General features: G+C 40.2%; 2 protein-coding genes across 7 annotated transcripts; one reads left to right on the top strand and one right to left on the bottom strand.

The window, feature by feature from the left end:
* Positions 1 to 786: 786 nt before the first annotated feature.
* Positions 787 to 2,896, top strand: LOC135352461 (uncharacterized). Its single transcript, XM_064551640.1, has 5 exons — positions 787 to 1,501; positions 1,728 to 1,820; positions 1,882 to 2,088; positions 2,152 to 2,259; positions 2,736 to 2,896. Exons 1-5 carry the CDS (start codon positions 1,411 to 1,413, stop codon positions 2,894 to 2,896), a joined length of 660 nt encoding a protein of 219 aa, XP_064407710.1. The 5' UTR covers positions 787 to 1,410.
* A 1,632-nt stretch (positions 2,897 to 4,528) lies between these two features.
* LOC135330762 (uncharacterized) lies at positions 4,529 to 20,597 on the bottom strand. Of its 6 annotated transcripts, none has more exons than XM_064525711.1 (24): positions 20,396 to 20,597; positions 20,265 to 20,344; positions 18,970 to 19,269; positions 18,589 to 18,903; positions 18,458 to 18,540; positions 18,153 to 18,402; positions 17,772 to 18,095; positions 17,428 to 17,703; positions 17,313 to 17,372; positions 17,091 to 17,242; positions 16,848 to 16,931; positions 16,524 to 16,760; positions 15,188 to 15,298; positions 14,859 to 15,105; positions 14,674 to 14,730; positions 14,515 to 14,615; positions 13,143 to 13,229; positions 12,517 to 12,627; positions 12,293 to 12,419; positions 11,190 to 11,402; positions 9,693 to 9,736; positions 9,533 to 9,641; positions 9,421 to 9,472; positions 4,529 to 4,705 (listed from the first exon to the last, which is right to left on the bottom strand). In XM_064525711.1, exons 2-24 carry the CDS (start codon positions 20,326 to 20,328, stop codon positions 4,687 to 4,689), a joined length of 3,423 nt encoding a protein of 1,140 aa, XP_064381781.1. In that variant the 5' UTR covers positions 20,329 to 20,344; positions 20,396 to 20,597; the 3' UTR covers positions 4,529 to 4,686. The 6 variants fall into 6 exon arrangements, with proteins under 6 accessions (XP_064381781.1, XP_064381784.1, XP_064381785.1 ...); XM_064525714.1 differs by having other exon boundaries at positions 14,674 to 14,727; XM_064525715.1 differs by having other exon boundaries at positions 18,970 to 19,254.

Below are 20,597 nucleotides of genomic sequence, written 5' to 3'. Positions count from 1 at the left end.
ATATTGCAGCGAGAAATGTACCAAAGTTTCGGAATGATTTTCATGAACTAGTAGAAGAAATGAAGAGCATTAAAGGTGAGCTTTAAATAATCATAACTTAATAATGTGTCGAATGTGATCACGTTTTTCTTTTTTCGGTTGTAGATTCAACTGTTATTGCATTTGTTGACGAAGAGAGTATGTTAAAGGCTATATATATACTTTCAGACACCTGAAATGAAGAATATATTTGCTTCTTATCCTGAACTCCTCTTGATTGATGCTACGTACAAACTAAACGATCTGCATATGCCTTTGTATGTTTTAATGGTAGTCGATGGGAATGGTGAGAGTGAGATTGTATGTCTGTGGCTGACACAATTTGAAGATAAAGAAACTATTACAAAACTTGTTGAAGAATTCAAGAAGTATAATTCAGATTGGATTTCAACGAAATGTATTATGTCCGACAAAGATATGACTGAGAGAACTGTTTTAGGCGAACAATTTCCACAGTCCAAGCTTTTGATTTGCTTATTTCATACTCTGCGCACTATGAAAAGAGAGGTATCCTGCGAAAAGCTTGGCATATCACAGGGAGAAAGGAGTATGTGCTTAGAAATATTGTTGAAAATGGTGTATGCAAGAGACAAAGAAGAGTATAGTAAGCTCTTTGATGAGTTAAAGAATGGACCACAACGACTTGTGAAGTACTTTGAAAATAATTGGCATAGCATTCGCCATGAATGGGTGGACGGTTTGAAAAATGCAACTTGCAACTTTATGAATCGCACCAATAATAGAATCAATCAGAAATTAAAGTCTGTAATTTCTCGGTATTCAGGAGTTACTCAGTTTTTCCAAGATTTGATGAAGTGTTTGAACACTCTGAGAATTGAGCGTGATCATAGAGCACTTGAAATAGTAATGAAAAGACGTGTATCATTACATGACTCTGATACATCATTTGGACGGTATATGTCTTTTTTGACACCATACTCCTTTGAATTTGTAAAAGACCAACTAGAAAACGCCAGTAAAGTACAGATTATTCAACAAATTGATGAAAAATCGTGTGTATTGCGATCTCAAGGCCGATCTATAATAACTACTATTGACTCTTGTCCCTGCGGCTTTGTTTCTGCTATGAAACTGCCATGCAAGCATATCTTTGCAGTGCGCACATCCCAGTCTCTATCTGAGTATAAGGAATTTCTCTGTGCTGAAAGGTGGACGCAAAAACATTTTACGAGTCATCATCGGGCATATGTACCAACTGATATGAGTGATTGTGATGTGGAAAGTCATATTGATGATACGATTCAAATCTCTACATTAGAACCAGCAAGAGCAGTGCTCTCTGAGCAGCAAAAATACAGAAAATCTTTCAATATAGGCCAACGCTTATGCCAGTAGCTCTCTACTTTTGGTATGCACGACTTCATTGAAGGAATAGAAGTCCTGCAATCAATAGCGCATCTCTGGGAAAAAGGCAAAAAGGTTGTCGTTGGAGAAGCAGCAGGTATAATTTCAGTATGAGACTGTTACGCATTTTGTTATTGTATACTCACTGTTTTACAAGTGTTTTGGCAATATTTGCCAAATTTTTGTATGTAGTTCGGCATTAGTAGTAGGCATCTTACAGGGTTTTATACAGAGGGGGGGCGCTCTAGAAATCTGAAAAATTAATGATTATGTCATAACCTATAATGTATGGGGGGCATTTCTCGTTCCTTTTTTCTTACTAGACACTGGTGAGGATGTATCAAGCGACAGTGACGATTCTGTTTCTGATCATATTAAAATCCCACCTCCCATCCTGACAGATAAAGACACAGTTGGTACATTTTTCGTTGTTGTAACGTGTGTTGCATCACCCACACTCACCATGTATAATTATAGATCTGTTACAGAAAGCACCTTATTCTCGACAGCCATTGTCTACCATTCAAGATAATACTTTTGCGATAAAAATGCCGCCTGCAATCAAGAAACGAGGTCGACCAAAAGGTGCTGGACTAACAGTGATTGGCCTTCCTAAAAAGAAGGGAAAAGCTTCTTCCAAACCGAAGGCATTTGTACTAAAATCAGAATGGGAGAAGACAAAAGGTGTGTACTTCCTTTATTCCAGATTCTGTGTTATTTATACAGTCTTCCCTTCTCCTTCTGTAGTTATGCTCAACTGGTTTGTCGATGAAGAAGTCACTGAACGGGCAGTGAGAGGTGGGGACCTTATTGAAGAACACGAAGTGGAATGTTGCCCGAGAAAATACCCAGAAAGTGCTTGGATGACAATGTTTGCATTGCTCAAATCAAAAAATTCTTCACTTTTGACGGCTGGAGTTTACTTCAAAATAGCATAGATACTTTGCTTGTTCATGGGAATTGGACTTGCTCAATATGCTGCATTGATTTATCTACAAGTGAAAGCATTGGCTGTGATAGTTGTCTTGGATGGTTTCACTTGAAGTGTGTTGGATTGAAGAACGCTCCTAAAAGCTAGCACTGGTTTTGTAGATCCTGTCATAATTTATATTATTATTTTAATTTTTAATTATTAACTCATCTATTATAGCGCATGCGCATAAATTATTATTATGGTCAGAGGTGAAAGTTCACCATGCCGTAAGAATAGCAAGGTAAGCAGCCTTTACAGTGCCGTAAGAATAGTCACAGCGATAACAAAAGTAATGACTGATATCAGCCAAGAAGCTAGTAGGTGACTAAGTATTTAGTTATCAAATATATCCACACAGTACAGGTTGTCAGACACATTGATTTTACCATCGCTTCAGATGCTTGTGAGAATGGTAATGGGAATTGCTTTCTTCACCCTGTTGTGAGATTGGATATGATACCAGTACAGTGTACTAATGTCATTACTTCCTGCAGCTTTACGACAGGACTGGCAGATTAGAATTTGCTTGGTTAGACAAACAGTTTTGGAAGTTTCTTTGCTGTTACTTACATGTAGATGTTGTCATTGAGTCCAGTCCATTGACTATCATTTGCCCACCGGATTGTGAAATCGGTGAATGTATTGCCAGTATATAGCCACGCATAGGTAAATTGTTTGAGACTGTGGGACTGTAGGACAGTACATGTAAGTCATACTGTTACGTAGGTAGATCTGATGTCTGAACCATGCCAGTCGTACATGGCACACAAGTAGATAGAGGTAGAGAGTGTCACACCGTGTACCAGAAGAACATAAGTTCTGTTTGGTGGCAGAGCACCAGGAGACTTGTCACCAGGAGGTACCTGTAGCTCAGTAGATGTTAGCTTGCATTGTCTTCAGACTTGCTCTGCCCATAGAGACATGCTCTGCCTAACAGCTTGTTTCTCATTTCTTCATTTCCTCATTTCCTAGATCCTATTTCTTATTTCCTCATTTCTCATTCCCTGTTTTATCACAACCCTGAAATCTTGCTCTTCTCAGAACTCTGCAATAATTGATTGCTGCACTAAGCCACACCCACTTCCTGAGCCAGAAGGTGGGGCACGTTCCTGCACTGGATCCGCTAGTTGGGCTGAGCCCCACTGTCCCTGACGGGAGGTAGGGTTTCAAGCCTATGTCAGGATTTGTTTTTGCTGCAACTATAGTTGCAGCCCAATCAGATTGCAGCATTTCTACTGTGGTCTGTGTCACGTCTGGTTGAGCAACCTCAAGCAAGGTAAAATTGGTTAACACCCACTTCAGAATAATATTATTCATAGAATAAAATGATTATTCATAGCTGCTTATCAGCGTGTTACATAATTCAGCAAGACAAATCCTGACATAGGCTTGAAACCCGACCTCCCGTCAGGGACGGTCGGGCTCTGCCCAACTATGGATCTGCCACTGGTTCATGATATTGATTTCGAAGACACCACCACTTGTGACAGTGTCTTCAGGGGAGGCTGTTAATTAGGAGTGAAAGGGTGATTGATTGAGTGTCCTCAACAATCTGATCAATGATAATACCCAACTAAACGGAGTAAGCACACACTGGTTGACTCAGACTGGTTCCAGCAGGGATAGTTACGAGCACAAAACTTTCATGTCTTCATTGAGTGCTACATGCATGCATAATTTAAGACACTCGTAATAGGTGTCAATCAAGGTGCAAAGCAAAATAGGCTGAGAACTATATCCTTTTCCAATGACTATTGAGCATAATAATATTATAGCTATAATTATATATGAACAATGATAAACGCAGAAGTAGAAGCGTAAATATCAGACTAGAGCATACCTGCTGATCCAGGGCTCGGAGACAAGCTGATGTCGATGTAATGAGTGAATGGCTTATCTGTACCAGATCTAGATCTACCTAGACAGCATGCTATAAGCCTAACGATGGTTTTTGACAAGGAGAAGTATATTTTATATGTTTATATAGCGACGTCACCCAAAAACTGTTATCCCCACGGTCACTAATACTCCGACACCGGTACTTGCATGACATCACAAAACACAATTAAAAGTGAAATATTGATATAAATATCAAAGGGTTTCACTCGTATAAAATTCCTAATCATAAAGAGTATATGCAGTTCACACCCAAATGATTACTGACATTTCAAAATACACATTTATACTTTATACACTGAAAATATTGTACTACAAGTTCAATCTATAAACACGACGATAAAATATGGTGTAAAAACGTTTACTTAGTACTATTACTAATAGTTATGCCTCGAAGTGTAGCTGCACGAGGATTAGGGTAAACCTGTCTGCCTGTGTGTGTGTGTGTGTGTGTGTGTGTGTGTGTGTGTGCATGTGTGCGCGCGTGCATGTGTGCATGTGTGCTTATACCGTAATGTGCTCTGATACTAAGAAATACCAAGGGCATATACAGAGAAGAGGGCATGCAACTCATCCTATTCTCAGAATCATCCGACTTCGTATTGAGCTATTTTTAGAACTGCCGACAAAAACGCCCACGCGTAACCTTTGACCACACAAGGTAAATTAAAGTCTTTTTTATATATATCTGCAGGTACTAGGTACTAGGTAGCTAGCTAGCTCGATTGCAGCATAGTAAAACTAGTTCTCAGCAGCAGAGTATGGCTCGTACTAGCAGTGCCAAAGGCAAAGGCAAACCATCCAACAGTTGCAACTCCAAGAAGATGAAACCTAGGTACAATAAACCTGTCTTCCTGAGTCTCTGCATGGTACTTCTTAACAATGCGCCCAGCACTTCACTTCCCGCTCGAAGGGGTTGTCTTGGACCTGGCTGGACTAGGACTGGTCATGACACTTCTAAATAATACTTCACTGTTAGGCAGCTCTGATGTACACGCCCATAATTATAACTCCGTAAATAACACCGCCCACTTGTTCACGTCCGTATACTGGATTCTATTTTTAGCATATCCGGTCTCTGATACGAAGTCGGATGAGTACGTAGGGTACACAGTGAGTTGCATGCCCTCTTCTCTGTATATACGCCCTTGGGAATACTAAGAAATATCCATTGAAACTCTCAGGATACTCTAGGGTACAAAAAAGTGGTCAGCCTATAAAGCCTTCCCTCCACCTTTAAAGGACCATCTCTTATACCGTAACAACTATATAGAGTGTTGGACGTCACCCCAAAAACTGTTATCCCCCACGGTAACATGTCATTGGTGACATGATTATAAAGAAACCAGATGAGTGATATAATGCAGTGCATGTAGTGATGTATGACTGAGCAGAAACTTAAGAGCAATCAAATTAAACCAGACTGGAGGCTAGCCTCAATCTCAGGCCGCACTTCCTTAAAGAGTGGGCCTGGTATCGACTGCTTGTGCATGCGCTAACCATTAGCCAGATACTGGCTAACACAGGATAACAATGTGTATATGCTCAGTAAAACAACGACGTCACAACAAACGGAAGTGGATTGAAGGAAGTAGATAGAAAGTTCGATTGAAGGTTTTTAGCCCATCTGAGAAAGAGCTGATAGCTACCCGTAGCCTGCTATGCTATTAACAAAGACTCACAGCCTGCAATAGTGGGGATGAAAATCGTCTGAACGGAGTGAAAGCTGACACTAGCCTATATAGACAGGCCACGCCCATCTAACTAATTTTGGTGAAAGTCTACTATATACTACTGCTACTGACTCTATCAGAAAGAAAATAGCTGTACAACAAACCTACAGCTCTGTCTCTAGCTAGCTATATATAGCTCTGAATATTCTTTGTCAGGATTTCTCTGATAAGTCATATAGATTGAAGAGTTAGAGGGATAGGAAACGGAGTGGTGCACGTGATGATTTTACATTGAATCTGCAGTGGAGCCTCGAAAGTTATCCGCGTTACGAGGCTATTAAGCACATTTTTACCGGGTAACTCCCAAATCTGTGTTTCCTCGAGACATCATCTCTTTCAGCAATTTATAACACGCCTAGTCCACGAGCCACGTGTAGTACTTGCTAATGACTGACCACACCCAGTAAAAAGAGACTTTCCAATAAAGTTATATGTTCCCAAGGCTGTTTTAGAGCTATTGGAACATATAACGTGTAAGCGTGCTGGTTATGACTACTACAATAGGTATAGACCTTGAAATATAAGTGAGTTGCACGGACTATAAGCACAGTTACTTGTAGTTTATTATGCACTGAGTGTAGAAATAGATATTGTTGTGATGGCCTCGATTAAACCGCAGCGTAGCGTGGATGTTACTCGAGATACCAACCGTTTCCTATCCCTCTAACTCTTCAATCTATGGATAAATTCAGTATTATAGTATTAAAGTTTTACGGGAAAAAATATCCAATAATTTTGTGCATGTGCGAGCAGTCAGTAGCATGCAGGCCTTCTCTTCAGGGGAGGCCAGTGATCGAAGGAGGCTAACTGGAGGCATGCTGAAACATTTGCGAAGTGGTATATACATAATTATATGCACTGTGGACTAGGATCACAACAAAGAAGCCTGGAGTCTCAGATCGAGAAGTATGGCTCCTGGAGTAGAATCCCAGAGTCAACTAACAGAGACAACAAACCACATGCAGTCACAATTCTAGCTTTCTACTGTAGTGACTCTTTTCCATTGTTCTTGGTACGGGACCACTTCAGCTGTAAATACGAAGGGCACCTCGAATAATGGCCGCGTGTGCAGCCAACGAGCAAGCTCAAACTTCTTAGCTTTTGCTTGCAGTATTTGTCAAAGAAGCTTTGACATCGAAAGCTGCGACTATTAGTGTGGAGGCTATCCATGCTGTAAACGCAGTGCTATGGCATCCAGGTAAGCAGACTCAGAAACAAGCTTCTTAGTTTTTGCTCGTTTATATTCGACAACAAAGTTTTAACAAAACTAATTGTTGTGTGAAGACTATCCATGTTGTAAATGCAGTGCTATATGGCATCCAGGTAAGTAGACTCACATATTAGAGCACTGAAGTGCTAAGGCCACAACAAGAGGTAGTTCTGTTTCTGGTCCATCCGCCGCTCAATATTTCACTGGGCTGTTTTTTCAGCAACACATCTAATGCGCATGCGCAAACCACACGCACTCACTTTAGGTTGAGTGGGTGTTGCAATAACTACATGTACAGCACCTACAACACCTCAATATTCAGTAAGCTATAGTGATTGTATTATTATTATCTTGTATTTTGCAATGAAAGATGTTATTATGCTAACACAATAATTATGTAGTCTCATTTTGCTTTTTTGCTTTGATACATGTACAATGGCTCAAGCTAGTGCAATGACAGTATATAGGTGTTTGATATAGAGACAATTCTCAGTTCAATGTTCTGGTTCAATGTTCTGGTTGCCAAAGCCTAAAATATCTCTTCCTGTATGTTATTTTATTGTGTTGTAAACCATTTTTAAAGACAAACTGTGAAGAATAAAAAGTGATGACACTGCAAATATTTGTGGCTCAGTTGCTGTTGTCCCTCCTGGCCTCACGTAATCAGAGAAGCAACCTGACCAGAAACAGAACTACCTCTTGTTGTGGCCTAACCTTCGGCTGTTGACATGAATAAATAGATCCAGAGGAGTAAGAGCTAGAAGCATGCAACAACCTACAATTCTACTTTTAATAGTGACCAGTATGGTAAAGGATCACTTCAGCTGCAAATAATTATGTAAATCTACCTCAAATAAAGGTCAAAAGCTAAGAAGCTTGCACGTTTCCTAACTCTACACGCGACCTTTAATTCGAGGTAGAAAAAAGATCGCGTGTAGAGTTAGGCAACGTGCAAGCTTCTTAGCTTCTTAGCTTTTGATCGCTTTTATACGACAACGAAGCTGAAATCTGCCACTTTTAAAACTAATAACTTGTTGTGTGGGGGCTATCCATGCTGTAAACGCAGTGCTATGGCATCCAAACAAACAGACCAACGAACTACTATACCCGTGGCCGCTGATGCGTGCCTCGGGTAAACATTTTGGAAAGCACAAAAATGTGCGCAATGAACTTGTAAATGTGATTTGTCAAGTCCAAGCATGCGCACACGGTGCTTGTAAATGTGGTTTGTCAAGTGCAAGCACGCGCACACAGTGCTACGGCAAAGATCAAAGAGTGTTGACTACTATATACACTGAGTTATAAATGGGGATTGCTTCTAATCAATATAACTATGTGTGTATTGCATTTGTTTACCCTCATGCAGTTGTATGTATTCCATCGGGGAATACATAGAACTGCCTTCGGGTTACAAATCTAATACAGTGCCTTCAGCTTTGAGAGTAAATTTAACCACAGAGTGAGTAGTTGTACTAAATGTATCTCAAGATTGGAACATTTCTAAGAAATTGTGCTGATAGCATTGTGTAGGTGAATAAATAAGCTACAACCTTATTTGAAAATATTTCCCCAAAAGTTGTTGTAGTGGGAAATCATTTTAGGTAAAAATTGGGGTGATCGTAAAATATATGTGTAACATGATATATCTCCGGAACTAAAGTATTTCTGGACAACTTTTTTATATCAAAAGATAGAAAATTTATTAACAATTAATGTGCAAAAACAATTAGACCTTAGCCGACAAATTTGCTTGAGTTCCATCGCTAAGCGAAAAGGCACCTAAAATATCCCATAATTGAGTATTAATCAGTACGTGTACTTATGTAAGCTATACGTAACCATGCATATGTTAGCTAAACTATTCAGGAATGTTGTGCCAAAGTTCCATACCTTAGCCAAAAACAATTGGTCTTTTCCATCGCTAAGCAATTGTCCACTATAGAAAAATGTTGGTGTTTTATAAACCACCACATACCCACCACCTTTTGTTGCCATGGAAATATTTTTGGATATGTTTTAGATAATTTGTTCACCAACACAATGGTATCATCATATTTTCTTAGAAATGTTCCAATCTCAAAATATTTACATTTATGTACTAACACGTATCAAATTGCGTTTATTTACTCTATAGACTAAAGGCACTGTACACCCTCGATATCCATGGTACAACTATTACATGTGTTATGGCTAATTTTACTTACAGTGGCGGTTCCTGAATGTCGATACTCTTTTGACTGCTTATAACTTTTTCCCCTATAAAAGAGTCCGAAAAATCCACAATTTCCCATCACCCATTGCCTTGCATATTCTTACCTGACATTCTTATCTTTGATACCTGGATACTGTTGAGGTGTTCCCGAGTGCTGACATTGTGGACATTTATCTTCTGATTCATTGCTGTGTTGTGAGGGACAGTTTGCTCCTGCATTATTTGCATGAATAATGGCTGCGCATTGTACTACATGTAACTTACTTTTTTATCAGGAACTGTTGGTGTTTCGTTGATATCACGGGAAGCTGAGGCCGGCATACAAACAATCATTAGATAAATAATTATACCGTACTCGACCAATTATAGCAATTAACAAACACTTTTACATGCCGTATTTAGCGCGAAATTTTCGAGATACTTTAATTTCGTGGAATGGCAAAGCATTTTTGTTGAATAAATTTCGTGGTTGACTGCTTACCGGAAGCACTCCCAGGCCACGCCTTCAATCCAAATTTGCACACTAATTAAAGAACAATTTTCAATGAATATTTTTTATATAGTATTGCTGATCTACGAAAACGGCAAAATTAAGCATCTTAAAATTTCGCGCCATAATCATGGTAATTATATCGTAGATATTAGAGGAAGAGGGATTAGAAACGCTTATACATGTAGGGTTCTATTTAGTGGGGGGGGGGGCAGGGGGGAAGCTTCCCCCCCCAAACTATCCAACTTCCCCCCCAAACTATCCTACTTCCCCCCCAAACCTTCCAGCTTCCTCTATTTGTGCACCTCAAATTTTTAAGTAAAAGACCTTATTTGGCTCAAATTGCGTCTCTGGCCATCTAGAATAAAAAATTTTCCGGGGGAGGACCCCTGGACCCCCTTTCAGCCTACGGCTCGTGCTTTGCACTCGCCGTAGGCTTCCCCCCACAAAATATCTTCCCCCCTAAAATATTTCTTCTAGATAGAACCCTGACATGACTGCTACTGCTAGTGAAAACGTCTCTTCCGCTAAACCATGCGCATTGCGAATATTGTTGATAAACAAAGTAATTAGTGAACAGTCTTACTTCTTAGTGAAACTCTGCTTAGTCGACACAGTAGCCATATCAAAGTGGGAGGTAATACTTACTGGTGATATAGTTTTCTTCATTGTGCCTCGGTGCGCATGCCGGCGCAAACAAGGGTATACGGTAGTGTGTTTGTGTGTGTGTAGACTGCTACAGCTGCTCAGAAAGTGTAAGTAAGAGTTTCTATAGGCTTCTTATGTATAAAAGCTATATTAGTAGCTTTATGTTATGTATAGCTTTGGCATCTTTGTCGAGGCATCAGCACCCACGGTGCTTTCATATTCTTCTCAGTTTCTTCCGATCTTTCAACCTTGGAGTGTCCAATAGGAAGACTATAGGAATTCCTCGTCCTCCAGAATAGCTGCTAATATAGCTGCTCTAACTGCCATCTGGTGAGTGGTGTTATGCGATAATTTATGGAGCAAGCGGAGTGTGATTGTTTTCCGTAATCGTAAGCGTTTCCAATCCTAATATCTATGATTATATGTACCCGTACTGTAAGCGCAAATGATAATTAACTACATTGAGTATAATTATGCAAAACAGCAAACGATATTCTTTCTTGCATACTGTATGCCAGTTGTCCTGTAACAGTTCACCTGCCGCTGTCTAATGACATTGAGCTTTTATCTAATCCCATGCACGCAAGCTAAATTCAAATGTTCCTAAGATTATAAGAACATACCTGTACTTCTGACAATTTTGATTTCCACCGCTATCTTCTCACTATCACACCGATCTTTACCAATGTCCTGCAGCTTGTGGCCCTCAGTAGAGAAGGAGTCAAGGTGGTGCTTCTTTATTCCCAGAGCTTCTCCTAAAGGCTCCCGCTTAATAGCAATGTATTCAGCAAGGACAGACTCAGTAGTTGGACGGGGTGGTAGTGAAGGGAGAGGGCCTTAGACGGGAGAAAATGTTTTCATTCAATATGTACACATCTTGTTCGCATAATCAGTAGTTGAATTTTCATACCACATTGATAATTAATAATGTACGTGTACATGCATCAATTGCAGCCATGAAAGGGGTAGCCTCGATCCCAGGCCGCACTTTACTTAGGGAAGTAGGCCATGGTATCGACTGCTTGCGCATGCGCTAATATCCCCCCGGTATCCGGGGGGCTTTGGATATCATCGTACATGCTCAGTAAAAATTAATAATGACATCACAACGAACGTAAGTGGATTGGAAAGAAGTAGATAGAAACTTCGATTGAAGGTTTCTAGCCCATTGGATAGCATTCTCTGATAGCTACCCTTAGCCCGCTATGTTAACAAAAGACTCACAGCCTGCAACAGTGTGGGTGACGATCGCCTGAACGGAGTGAAAGCTGCCGAGAGCCTATATGGACAGGCCACGCCCATTTAACACTAACTTTGGTGAAAGTCTACTATACTACTGCTACTGATTCTATCAGAAGAAAATAACTGTACAACAAACCTACACAACTCTGTCTAGCTAGCTACATGTAGCTATAACTATAGCTAGGTGTATGACTTTTAGTATATTTTTCTCTGATGAATTCAGTATTATAGGAAATTTTACAGGAAAAAATATCCAATAATTTTTGCGCGTGTGCAAGCAGTCGATAGCAGGCCTTCTTTTCTATGAAGGCCGGTGAAGGAGGCTATGAAAGGGGTCGATAATTGCAACCTGTCAAAGACTGCAAACTTATTCATGAGCGGTTAGCATTATGTTTCAATAAGAAAGTATGTCATGAACATAAGAAAATGTGTTTATTTGTGTCACTGTGGGTATAAACACAACTTGTGCACGCACATAACTTACATGGTGTGTTATTCTCAACAGTCCTCGAAGCTAGAGAGGACTCATCGATTAAACCATACACAACAGGATGTTGCATTGGAGGAGTACTATCGGCTTTGGGCTTCACGTCCAAATCAGCGTATACAACCTGTAAAGATTATTATACAAATAAAGAGTTGATGATAACCAAGAAAGGCATACAGTTTGTATAACCATGGTCTCAATGTTTACTAACATAAACTTACTGGGGTTTCAGTTTTGTTGTTGTTCTGTGTGGGTGTTGAGTTGGCAAGGTGTTTTTTGACTACATCATACACTGGATCTTTGGGTGCCGGCTCCACAGATTGATCATGTGACTGGGGAAAAGGGGTTAATGTATTACACACTGGAAGCCATTATGTGTACAGTTATTATAGACAAAGCACCCAGACATCGGGCAATGTATTGTTTATTTAGCTTGTACGATGACCTCTTTGTACTACAACCATAATCATTGTTGCTCATGCGCAATACGATCAATGCACATGTCATACTGAACGTGCTCCAATGACTATTATCTAAATATGAGAAGGAACGGCTGACTACGGAGATCACGTTTCGTAAGTGGTTATGACCGCATTTCCATATTATTATGCAGTTGGTTGAATCCCTACACGTGTTATACGCAATACAGGGTTGCGATTTACAAGCACTTAGTCGCTTCCATACAAGGAAGTGTGGTTTCACCGGCAATTATGAAACATGATCCCGAGTATACGTTGAAGCAGCCGCTCCCTTCTCTTATTTATGGGCTCCTGCTATTATATTTACAATGTTGGATGAATACATTTACAGTCCACTTGTGTTGCCTACAATAACATATCAAACAAACCTTATCTGGCATACTTCCACTCGGTGGTGTTTCAGAGCTGGTAGATTCCTCACGTGGTTTAGTATGTTTGCTACGACTAGGGACAGGCTGGGAGGGAGGGGGGAATAACTCTGCGCACTTAAGGCCCGGGTCCAGATTTCAATACCAAAATTACACTATGTTCATACTGCTGTATTATTTGCAATATACAGTGTATGCTGCATCAAAATGATCCAAAATGAAGCTCAATGTTTTCTTTTTCCAAAAAACTAATTAGCTTAATTCAATTATGCTAATTAGTCCCATAAATGGTGGTGACGTCATGCCACTTTCAGAAAGAAAAGTGCAAATACGGCGTTGAAGATGCCAAGATCAAGCTTCAAAAACAAGGCTAGATGAACATCTCATAGCTAGGTACTAGTATCCTTGATGGGAAGAATAGGAGTTATTGTATTCTTGAGATACACAAAATAGCCTACCTCTAGGGTGGCTGTCAGAGCTAAAGAAGCTAGCATAGCTAAGAAAGTTTGGACATTTTTACTTCCCATCAAGGAAACATAATCATAACAACATAATCTATCTTTTGAGGGCCTAAACAGCTACTCTTACCTTGTTTAAGTCCGCCGTATTTGTTGCCAAAGATAATCTATAATAGTTCTAGCAGCTAGCTAAGCAAATACATTGACCTTATGACGTCACATGCAATGAATAACATTAATAAACATTATGAATCTCATTAACACTACACGATCTACATGATCTACATAAAATGTTGGCAATAATCTTATCAGTGCCTGACCCAGGCCTTAACTGCGCAGAGAAGTAAACAGTAAGAAGAATTTCACATTGCTGAAACAATGAAAGCGCTGATGCCTCGGTGGAGATGCCAAAGCTACATAACATAATAGCTTATGTACGGATGAACATTTTTGTTTTGCTGCATGCAGGAATGCATCACAAGAACTCAAAGATTGGGTAATGATCGATTATTATTGTTGCTATAAACGATCGATGCCAAAAGTTCAAGTCTAAAATTAATGGCGGCAAGTCAGCAGAGCCTTGCAGCTCTCTTCTCACTCTAAATTGCAGCTACAATAGCTAGCATTCTAGCGCATAGCTAACTACTAAGTAGAGTAGCAACACTCGGTGAACAAGTTTTGCTATGCACTCTTCTGAAAGGCTGCAATGGCATTCCAAGTAAGTAAAAAACTAGGCATAACTTGAGAACAAAGCATTATTTTGCAAATCAACGAATTAAAATCCAAGCTGTAGCAGCCTGACCACGCACGCACGCACGCACGCACGCACGCACACACAAACACACTACCGTATACTTCGCTTGCGCATGCGCACTGAGGCATAATTAACACAATACAGTAAGCGCCTGTGTTACCTGATGTTCCTCAGTATTTAGAGTGTCACTCCCTGCTTGCACACTGTGATCTTTCCAGTCGTCACCTGCCTCTGTTTGATGACTTGCAGCTTTAGCAGTGTCTGAAAACGCACGAAGTAAAGTATGAGCCAGACAATGCTGATACATGTATTTACTAACCATTCCTTGGTGGCAAAGGTGGTGGGGTCTCAGTTGGAGAGGTGACCGGAAGCTCTACTGTAGCAGAAGATAAAATGATGTATACATGTATGATCAGAGGTGACACACATTTGGGAGGAAATTGCTCATGTACTTTTCATCAGAGTGGTTCAAATTGGCCCGAGATTATAAGAACATACATGTACCTGTATACTTTCCACTCCTGATGATTTTTTTTGCCACCGCTATCTCCCCAATCTCCCACAGAGCCTGGACAATGTCTTCCCAGGAGTGAGGACCGAGGGTGAAGTAGTACAGGATCATATCGTGCAGGATATCTTCAACAGTTCTCGGAGCTAGAGAGGACTCATCGTTTACACCATGCATAACAGAATGTTGCATTGGAGGAGTACTATCGGCTTTGGGATTCACGTCCAAATCAGCGTATACAACCTGTATAGATATAAATTATATAGATAAAATTGAAACACAGTTTGTATAACCATAGTCTTAATATTTACTAACATGAACTTACTGTGATTTCAGTTTTGTTTTTATCTGGTGTGGGTGATGACTTAGCAAGGCCTTGCTTAGCTACATCATACACCGGATCTTTGGGTGTTGACTCCATAGATTGATCATGTGGCTGGGAAAGGGGGTCAATACAAGTAAGTACACACTGAAAACCATTACAATGTATGTGTACAGTTATTATAGACAACATTAAACACCCAGACATTGGTAATTATACACATTATAACCATAATAGCTGGTTACTTTCGAGGCACGCAATTTTCGAGGTTTTCGAGGATTGATCCAGAAACACGAAAATTTAGTGCCTCAAAAATTGGTTTACTTCCGGTATTGAAACCTCTCTACTGTAGGGGTGTGGTCATTTGAACCTCTATCCTCGAAAATAAAATCCTCAAAATGTTTTGTTTGGGCAATCCGCAAAAACGTAGTGCCTCGAAAATAACTCACTATACATGTACGGTACATGCATGTACTATACATAATAAATTTGTACTACGATCATATTCATTGATGCGGATGCACAACACGATCAATCTACATGTCATACTGAAAGTGCAGCGAAAGTACAGCTCCAATTACAATGCTGAATGAATACAATTTACTACGGTGGTCCAGAGAGTTCATAAAAGAACAATTGACCTTCACTAGTGAACAGCACGATTGACCGTTGCTAGTACCTTGGCTAGCATAGACACTGAAAGTATTATGTTATTACAGACAAACACACTCAGACGTTGGGCCACCTGCAGCTCAAGCAATTAGCCTTTGATTGAGCAATAATTATCCGCCCACGTCGTATGTAATGGTGTCTTGTACTACGACTATTCATTGGGCAATGTTCATGCACTACACGTTCAATGCACATGCCTTCCAAGAACGTGCGCGTATACAATGACTATCATAAACAATGACAGCAATTTACCAATCTATTTTTGTGTAAAGATTACAAACCTCATCTCCCATAAATCCATTCTGTGGTATGCCAATAGCTGTTTCAGAACTGGTAGTCCCCTCTAACTATGGTCATACAGATTGCAGTAAATGACTGCGATCTAGGAATGCGTCATATATCCTAGGCGAGGATATTACTATCTTTTGGCAGTGCCGGTCTAAGCAGATGTCACAATCAGTCAGACATAAGATTTGAGCAGCCAATTATTTTGTCTGTGGCTCGCTGACAGCGGCTGTACTTTAGCACGTGAAACCAGGATGCTCATGGATGCGCATGTGCGGTAGGCATGCATGTGACCGGAAGCCACACCTACGACTGTGGGATTCAAGGTAGCAAAACATTAAATGATTTTCTCTACTGATACACTGTCACAATGTACATGTACCTGTTGAATGGGGTTTTCCACACTGGATGTGCCACCTTCCATGTGTACAGAAGCAACTTGTTCATTCTCACTAGCTTCCGTAGCTTGTGTGACTCTGTTGTTGGCTGAATGCTTAGGTGCGGTGTCATGGTTACTCCTCTCCAGAGTGGACACATTGTAGTCATCACAATTGTCAGATATGGGTACATGGTCAGGGCTAGAGAGGGTGGAGCTCAAAACTGAGCTTGTGTCCATATCCTGTTCATAAGCACAATTATCACGGTGTCGTAATAACAACTTAGAAGAGTACTGTGCATGAACTGTATATTGTACATGTACATGTACCTGTTTGAACGGTTTTGAGGTAGCTGCGTAACAGGTCACTGGCTCTGTTATTCTGGTCAGTAACATCAGCTCAACATTCTCACACTGATATGTAGGAATTGGAGGAGGTCTTTAAATATGACATAATTAAGAGTACAAATATCTGATTAACATAATAATCACACCAGCAGCTGAATATTCTCTCTATATTAACAAGGGTGTATCGATGTAAATACTAGCAGTTATGAAATACAGTGCACTTACATTTAGAGGGGGAGCACTATCGTACTCGTTCTCAAGGAGGATGGTATCCAATACCAAAGTACGTTTCTTTTGCATCTTCCATCTCCAACAAACAAACACAATCAAAATCACAATCAAAATCAGAATCAAAAGAGCAGCAACAGAAACTCCTCCTGTAAGGTTTGTGTTTGGTAGACAATGTACATGATAGACTCAGACTAACTCACTAATTAGTTTGCTTACCTACTATCGCTGTGTTATCTACATCAGGGGTTGCTTGAGTATGAGCATCTGTACGAGTGTCTGCAAAGGAGACAGTACAATGCATGAGATTTAAACAAATCTGATAGTGGCATACCTGCGGTAGTAGTAGAAGTGGGCAAGCCAATGGGAATCACGGTTTTGTATGGCACTTCATGAAGTGTATTAGACCATCGTTTGAATATGGCAGCAAAGTAGATTCCCTGAGGCATGCTTTCAGTGCAGTTTTGGTCAGAGTCAGTGACAGTACGTGGAATCAATGTGATGTTGCCTTGGTCAAACCCATACTGGGAGTGGATGATCCCCACACAACTAGAGCTGCAACTGATGCAAATCTTTCCGTTGAATTCAGTAGCATTCACATCCTCTCCTCCTGGATTGGGTGGTATATACAGCTAGAATTTACAAGTTTTGCATCACATACACTCATGGAAACTGTACCTGCACTGGATTCAGTGGTACCATATCGAGTGTTATTCAGTATTGTATTTGGTACAACAGCCGGAAATACTAGTTTTCTCTCAGGTGTCATAACATCATTCAAATCAAATACAGCCAACTTATAAACACGATCAGCAAGGTTACCAACAGTGGATGATGTATTTCCCCCGTACACAACTTGATAGTGTAAATCATAAGGGGAGTCAACAGAGTACACAATGGCAACAAAACCCTTCTCAGTAGACTGTGGAAGGTAGTCGACAGTGATTGAAACTTTATTTTCCTTCATAGTTAAGTCGGTCACTTTATACACATCATGAGTACCTAAGAAAATATTCACAAAAATGCCATTGGATGGGTTACTACAAGTCATGTACGTACTTATATTCATGGTCATAGCTGATGGTGTGTTTTGGGGATTAATATTAATTTCAGCCAGTACAGTCAAATTACATCGTCGATGGCGTTCAATATTACAGCTACTACAGTTAAGATCAAGTACAATCATCTGTGTATTTCCACAAACTTCAGTTGTCTGATCAGTGGAGCAGATACAAAGATCAAAACCTTCTCGGTCAATGTACTGAATTTGAATGGAATAGCTATCTGGTGCTCGACACTCATGAATTAGCTGCAAATGGGTTTACATTATCACCAAAAAAAAAGACGTATATAGTTCAACTCACACTTTCAGGAAATGTCACTCGCAGAGGGCTCAATTCCGTGTTAGTAGTGAAATTAACCTCATCAATGGGTATTGCTTGTGGTTCTGTTGCACAATGTAGTACATATTAAGAACAACAAAAATTAACGTTACCATAACTAAACTGTCCTGTACTGGTGATTCCATTCAAGCTGCCATCAATGTTGCTTCGTGGTGTCACAGAAAAGCTATAAGTACCCACAGGATAGGGTACATCAAACAGATATTGTGTGGTAGTGATGTTACATTCAGACTGCAGAAGATTATCCTCTCTCTTAAAAGCGATGTTATACACATCCACACAGTACTGTATGTCTGGTTCAGCAGTGGTCAAGTTCAGGGAGAAGGGAGCAACCCATGTGACGTTGAGTTGTGAACAGTTCCTAGCAATGTTGTTCACAGTCAGGTCAGCGACAGCAGGAAGAGGTCCTGAGTACATTTGTGTGTCACGGTTAGTACTTAATAATACAGGCACAGCAATACACAATAACCTACCTTGCACTTGCAAGCTAGCATTTACTGACAATTCGGATATGAATCCTCGTCCGTCTCTAACCACTGCTTCACATTGGACAACAGTGTTGTTGTAGTGTGCTGTGGCTGGGATGGTCAGCGTTGCCGGGGTATCACCAGACGATCGGGTAAGAGTCACATCAGGTGGGTAATTATTCTCAGTGGGAAACTCTTTATTGAGCCCCCAGTTGTGATTTTGTGCTTCAGGATACCGACACTCAAACACTGCATCTATCCTTTGGGCCTGCACCACTGATACTGGTTGCACTGTAAATTTGCATGCTACATGCATGTAACTATACAGATTAGTCAAACACAGTAAAATTGCATTCACAATGGCATGTACAACATTAAGCAGTCTCGATGGTTAGAATGTCGAAAAAGCAATACAACAAAATTAATAATTGAGAGAGAGTGTCCATATAAAAACGATGTTATGACGCTGAAGACAGCAAATGGGGTCAAAGGTCAAATGTTCTTAGCATCCCACGTGCAATGGGGCCAAAGGTCAAAGGTTTTTTAGTAGTTGTACACTCATGTACATGAGATGCCAATAACATTAGACCCCATTTGCTGTCTGATCATTGATACGCGAGTGGCTAAGCAGAAATAATTGCTGCATGGACATACAAGCGTTTGCAACTCCAACTTTGGGGGTTTTATTGTTTAGTTATTGTCCTTACATAATTACTATGTGACTCTCAGCATATCCCCTTGCATACATTCATAGTAACACATGCTTGATCAGATAGTGCAAAAGAACATTTTTTATCACTGCTTGTTTCCTTAGAATGAGTGTCTGAACATTCATTGTGTCGATTATAGATGAGCAGGTAATTTTTTCGTGGGTAAAAATTATCTGGAAACGGTGGTTTCGGTGAGTAAAAATTTTGTTGCCCGCACTGCATCCAGTAAGCCACGCCTACGTTAAAATTTCGTGGAGGTCAGCTTGCCCACGAAAATTAGACTGGCAAACTGCCTATCAGTCACTCGTCTCAGCTGCAATAAGCATTGCAGCCTATCAGATTGCTCAATGTCATATTAGCCCTGCCGCACTTACACTTCAGGGGATTCCATAGTAGCTAAATCTCATACTAAAATTTAATCACATTATCTATAATAATATTCATGTTTGGTAGTGTCATATGATCTATACACTTCCGCTGAGACGAGTGACTGATAGGCAGTTGGCCAGTCGCTCGCGCTACACGAAAATAACGAATTTACCCCACGAAAAAATTACCCGCTGTACGGTAATACAATACTGACTTACTCACTTGTCAATACAACAGCATGTGATAGTAACAATGTTACAGCTTTCAGGAGTGTCACCAGTCTCATTACACTAGATTTACACCTGTATAAAATATTAACAGTAAAAAATTAATGTGTGCATGTGTAAACCAACCTGATAGCTAGATGATAATTGTAACTATAACTTCACTGTTCATTTAACAGAAGACTTCGATCGGTACGTACCTAGTAGTCTACCTAGGTATATAGGTACTCGGTATAGGATCTCTGATCGACCCCAGAGAGCTAGCTAGCTCTGCTCTCATGGGAGTAAGATCTAGCATAGACGTGACAGAGAGAGATTGGAAACGCATTAC

The sequence above is a fragment of the Halichondria panicea genome, chromosome 1 (genome assembly GCF_963675165.1).
Source record: "Halichondria panicea chromosome 1, odHalPani1.1, whole genome shotgun sequence".
Taxonomy (NCBI): Eukaryota; Metazoa; Porifera; class Demospongiae; order Suberitida; family Halichondriidae; genus Halichondria; species Halichondria panicea.
The sequence above is the reverse complement of the archived record's forward strand: the minus strand, read 5'-3'. Positions and strand labels throughout refer to the sequence as shown.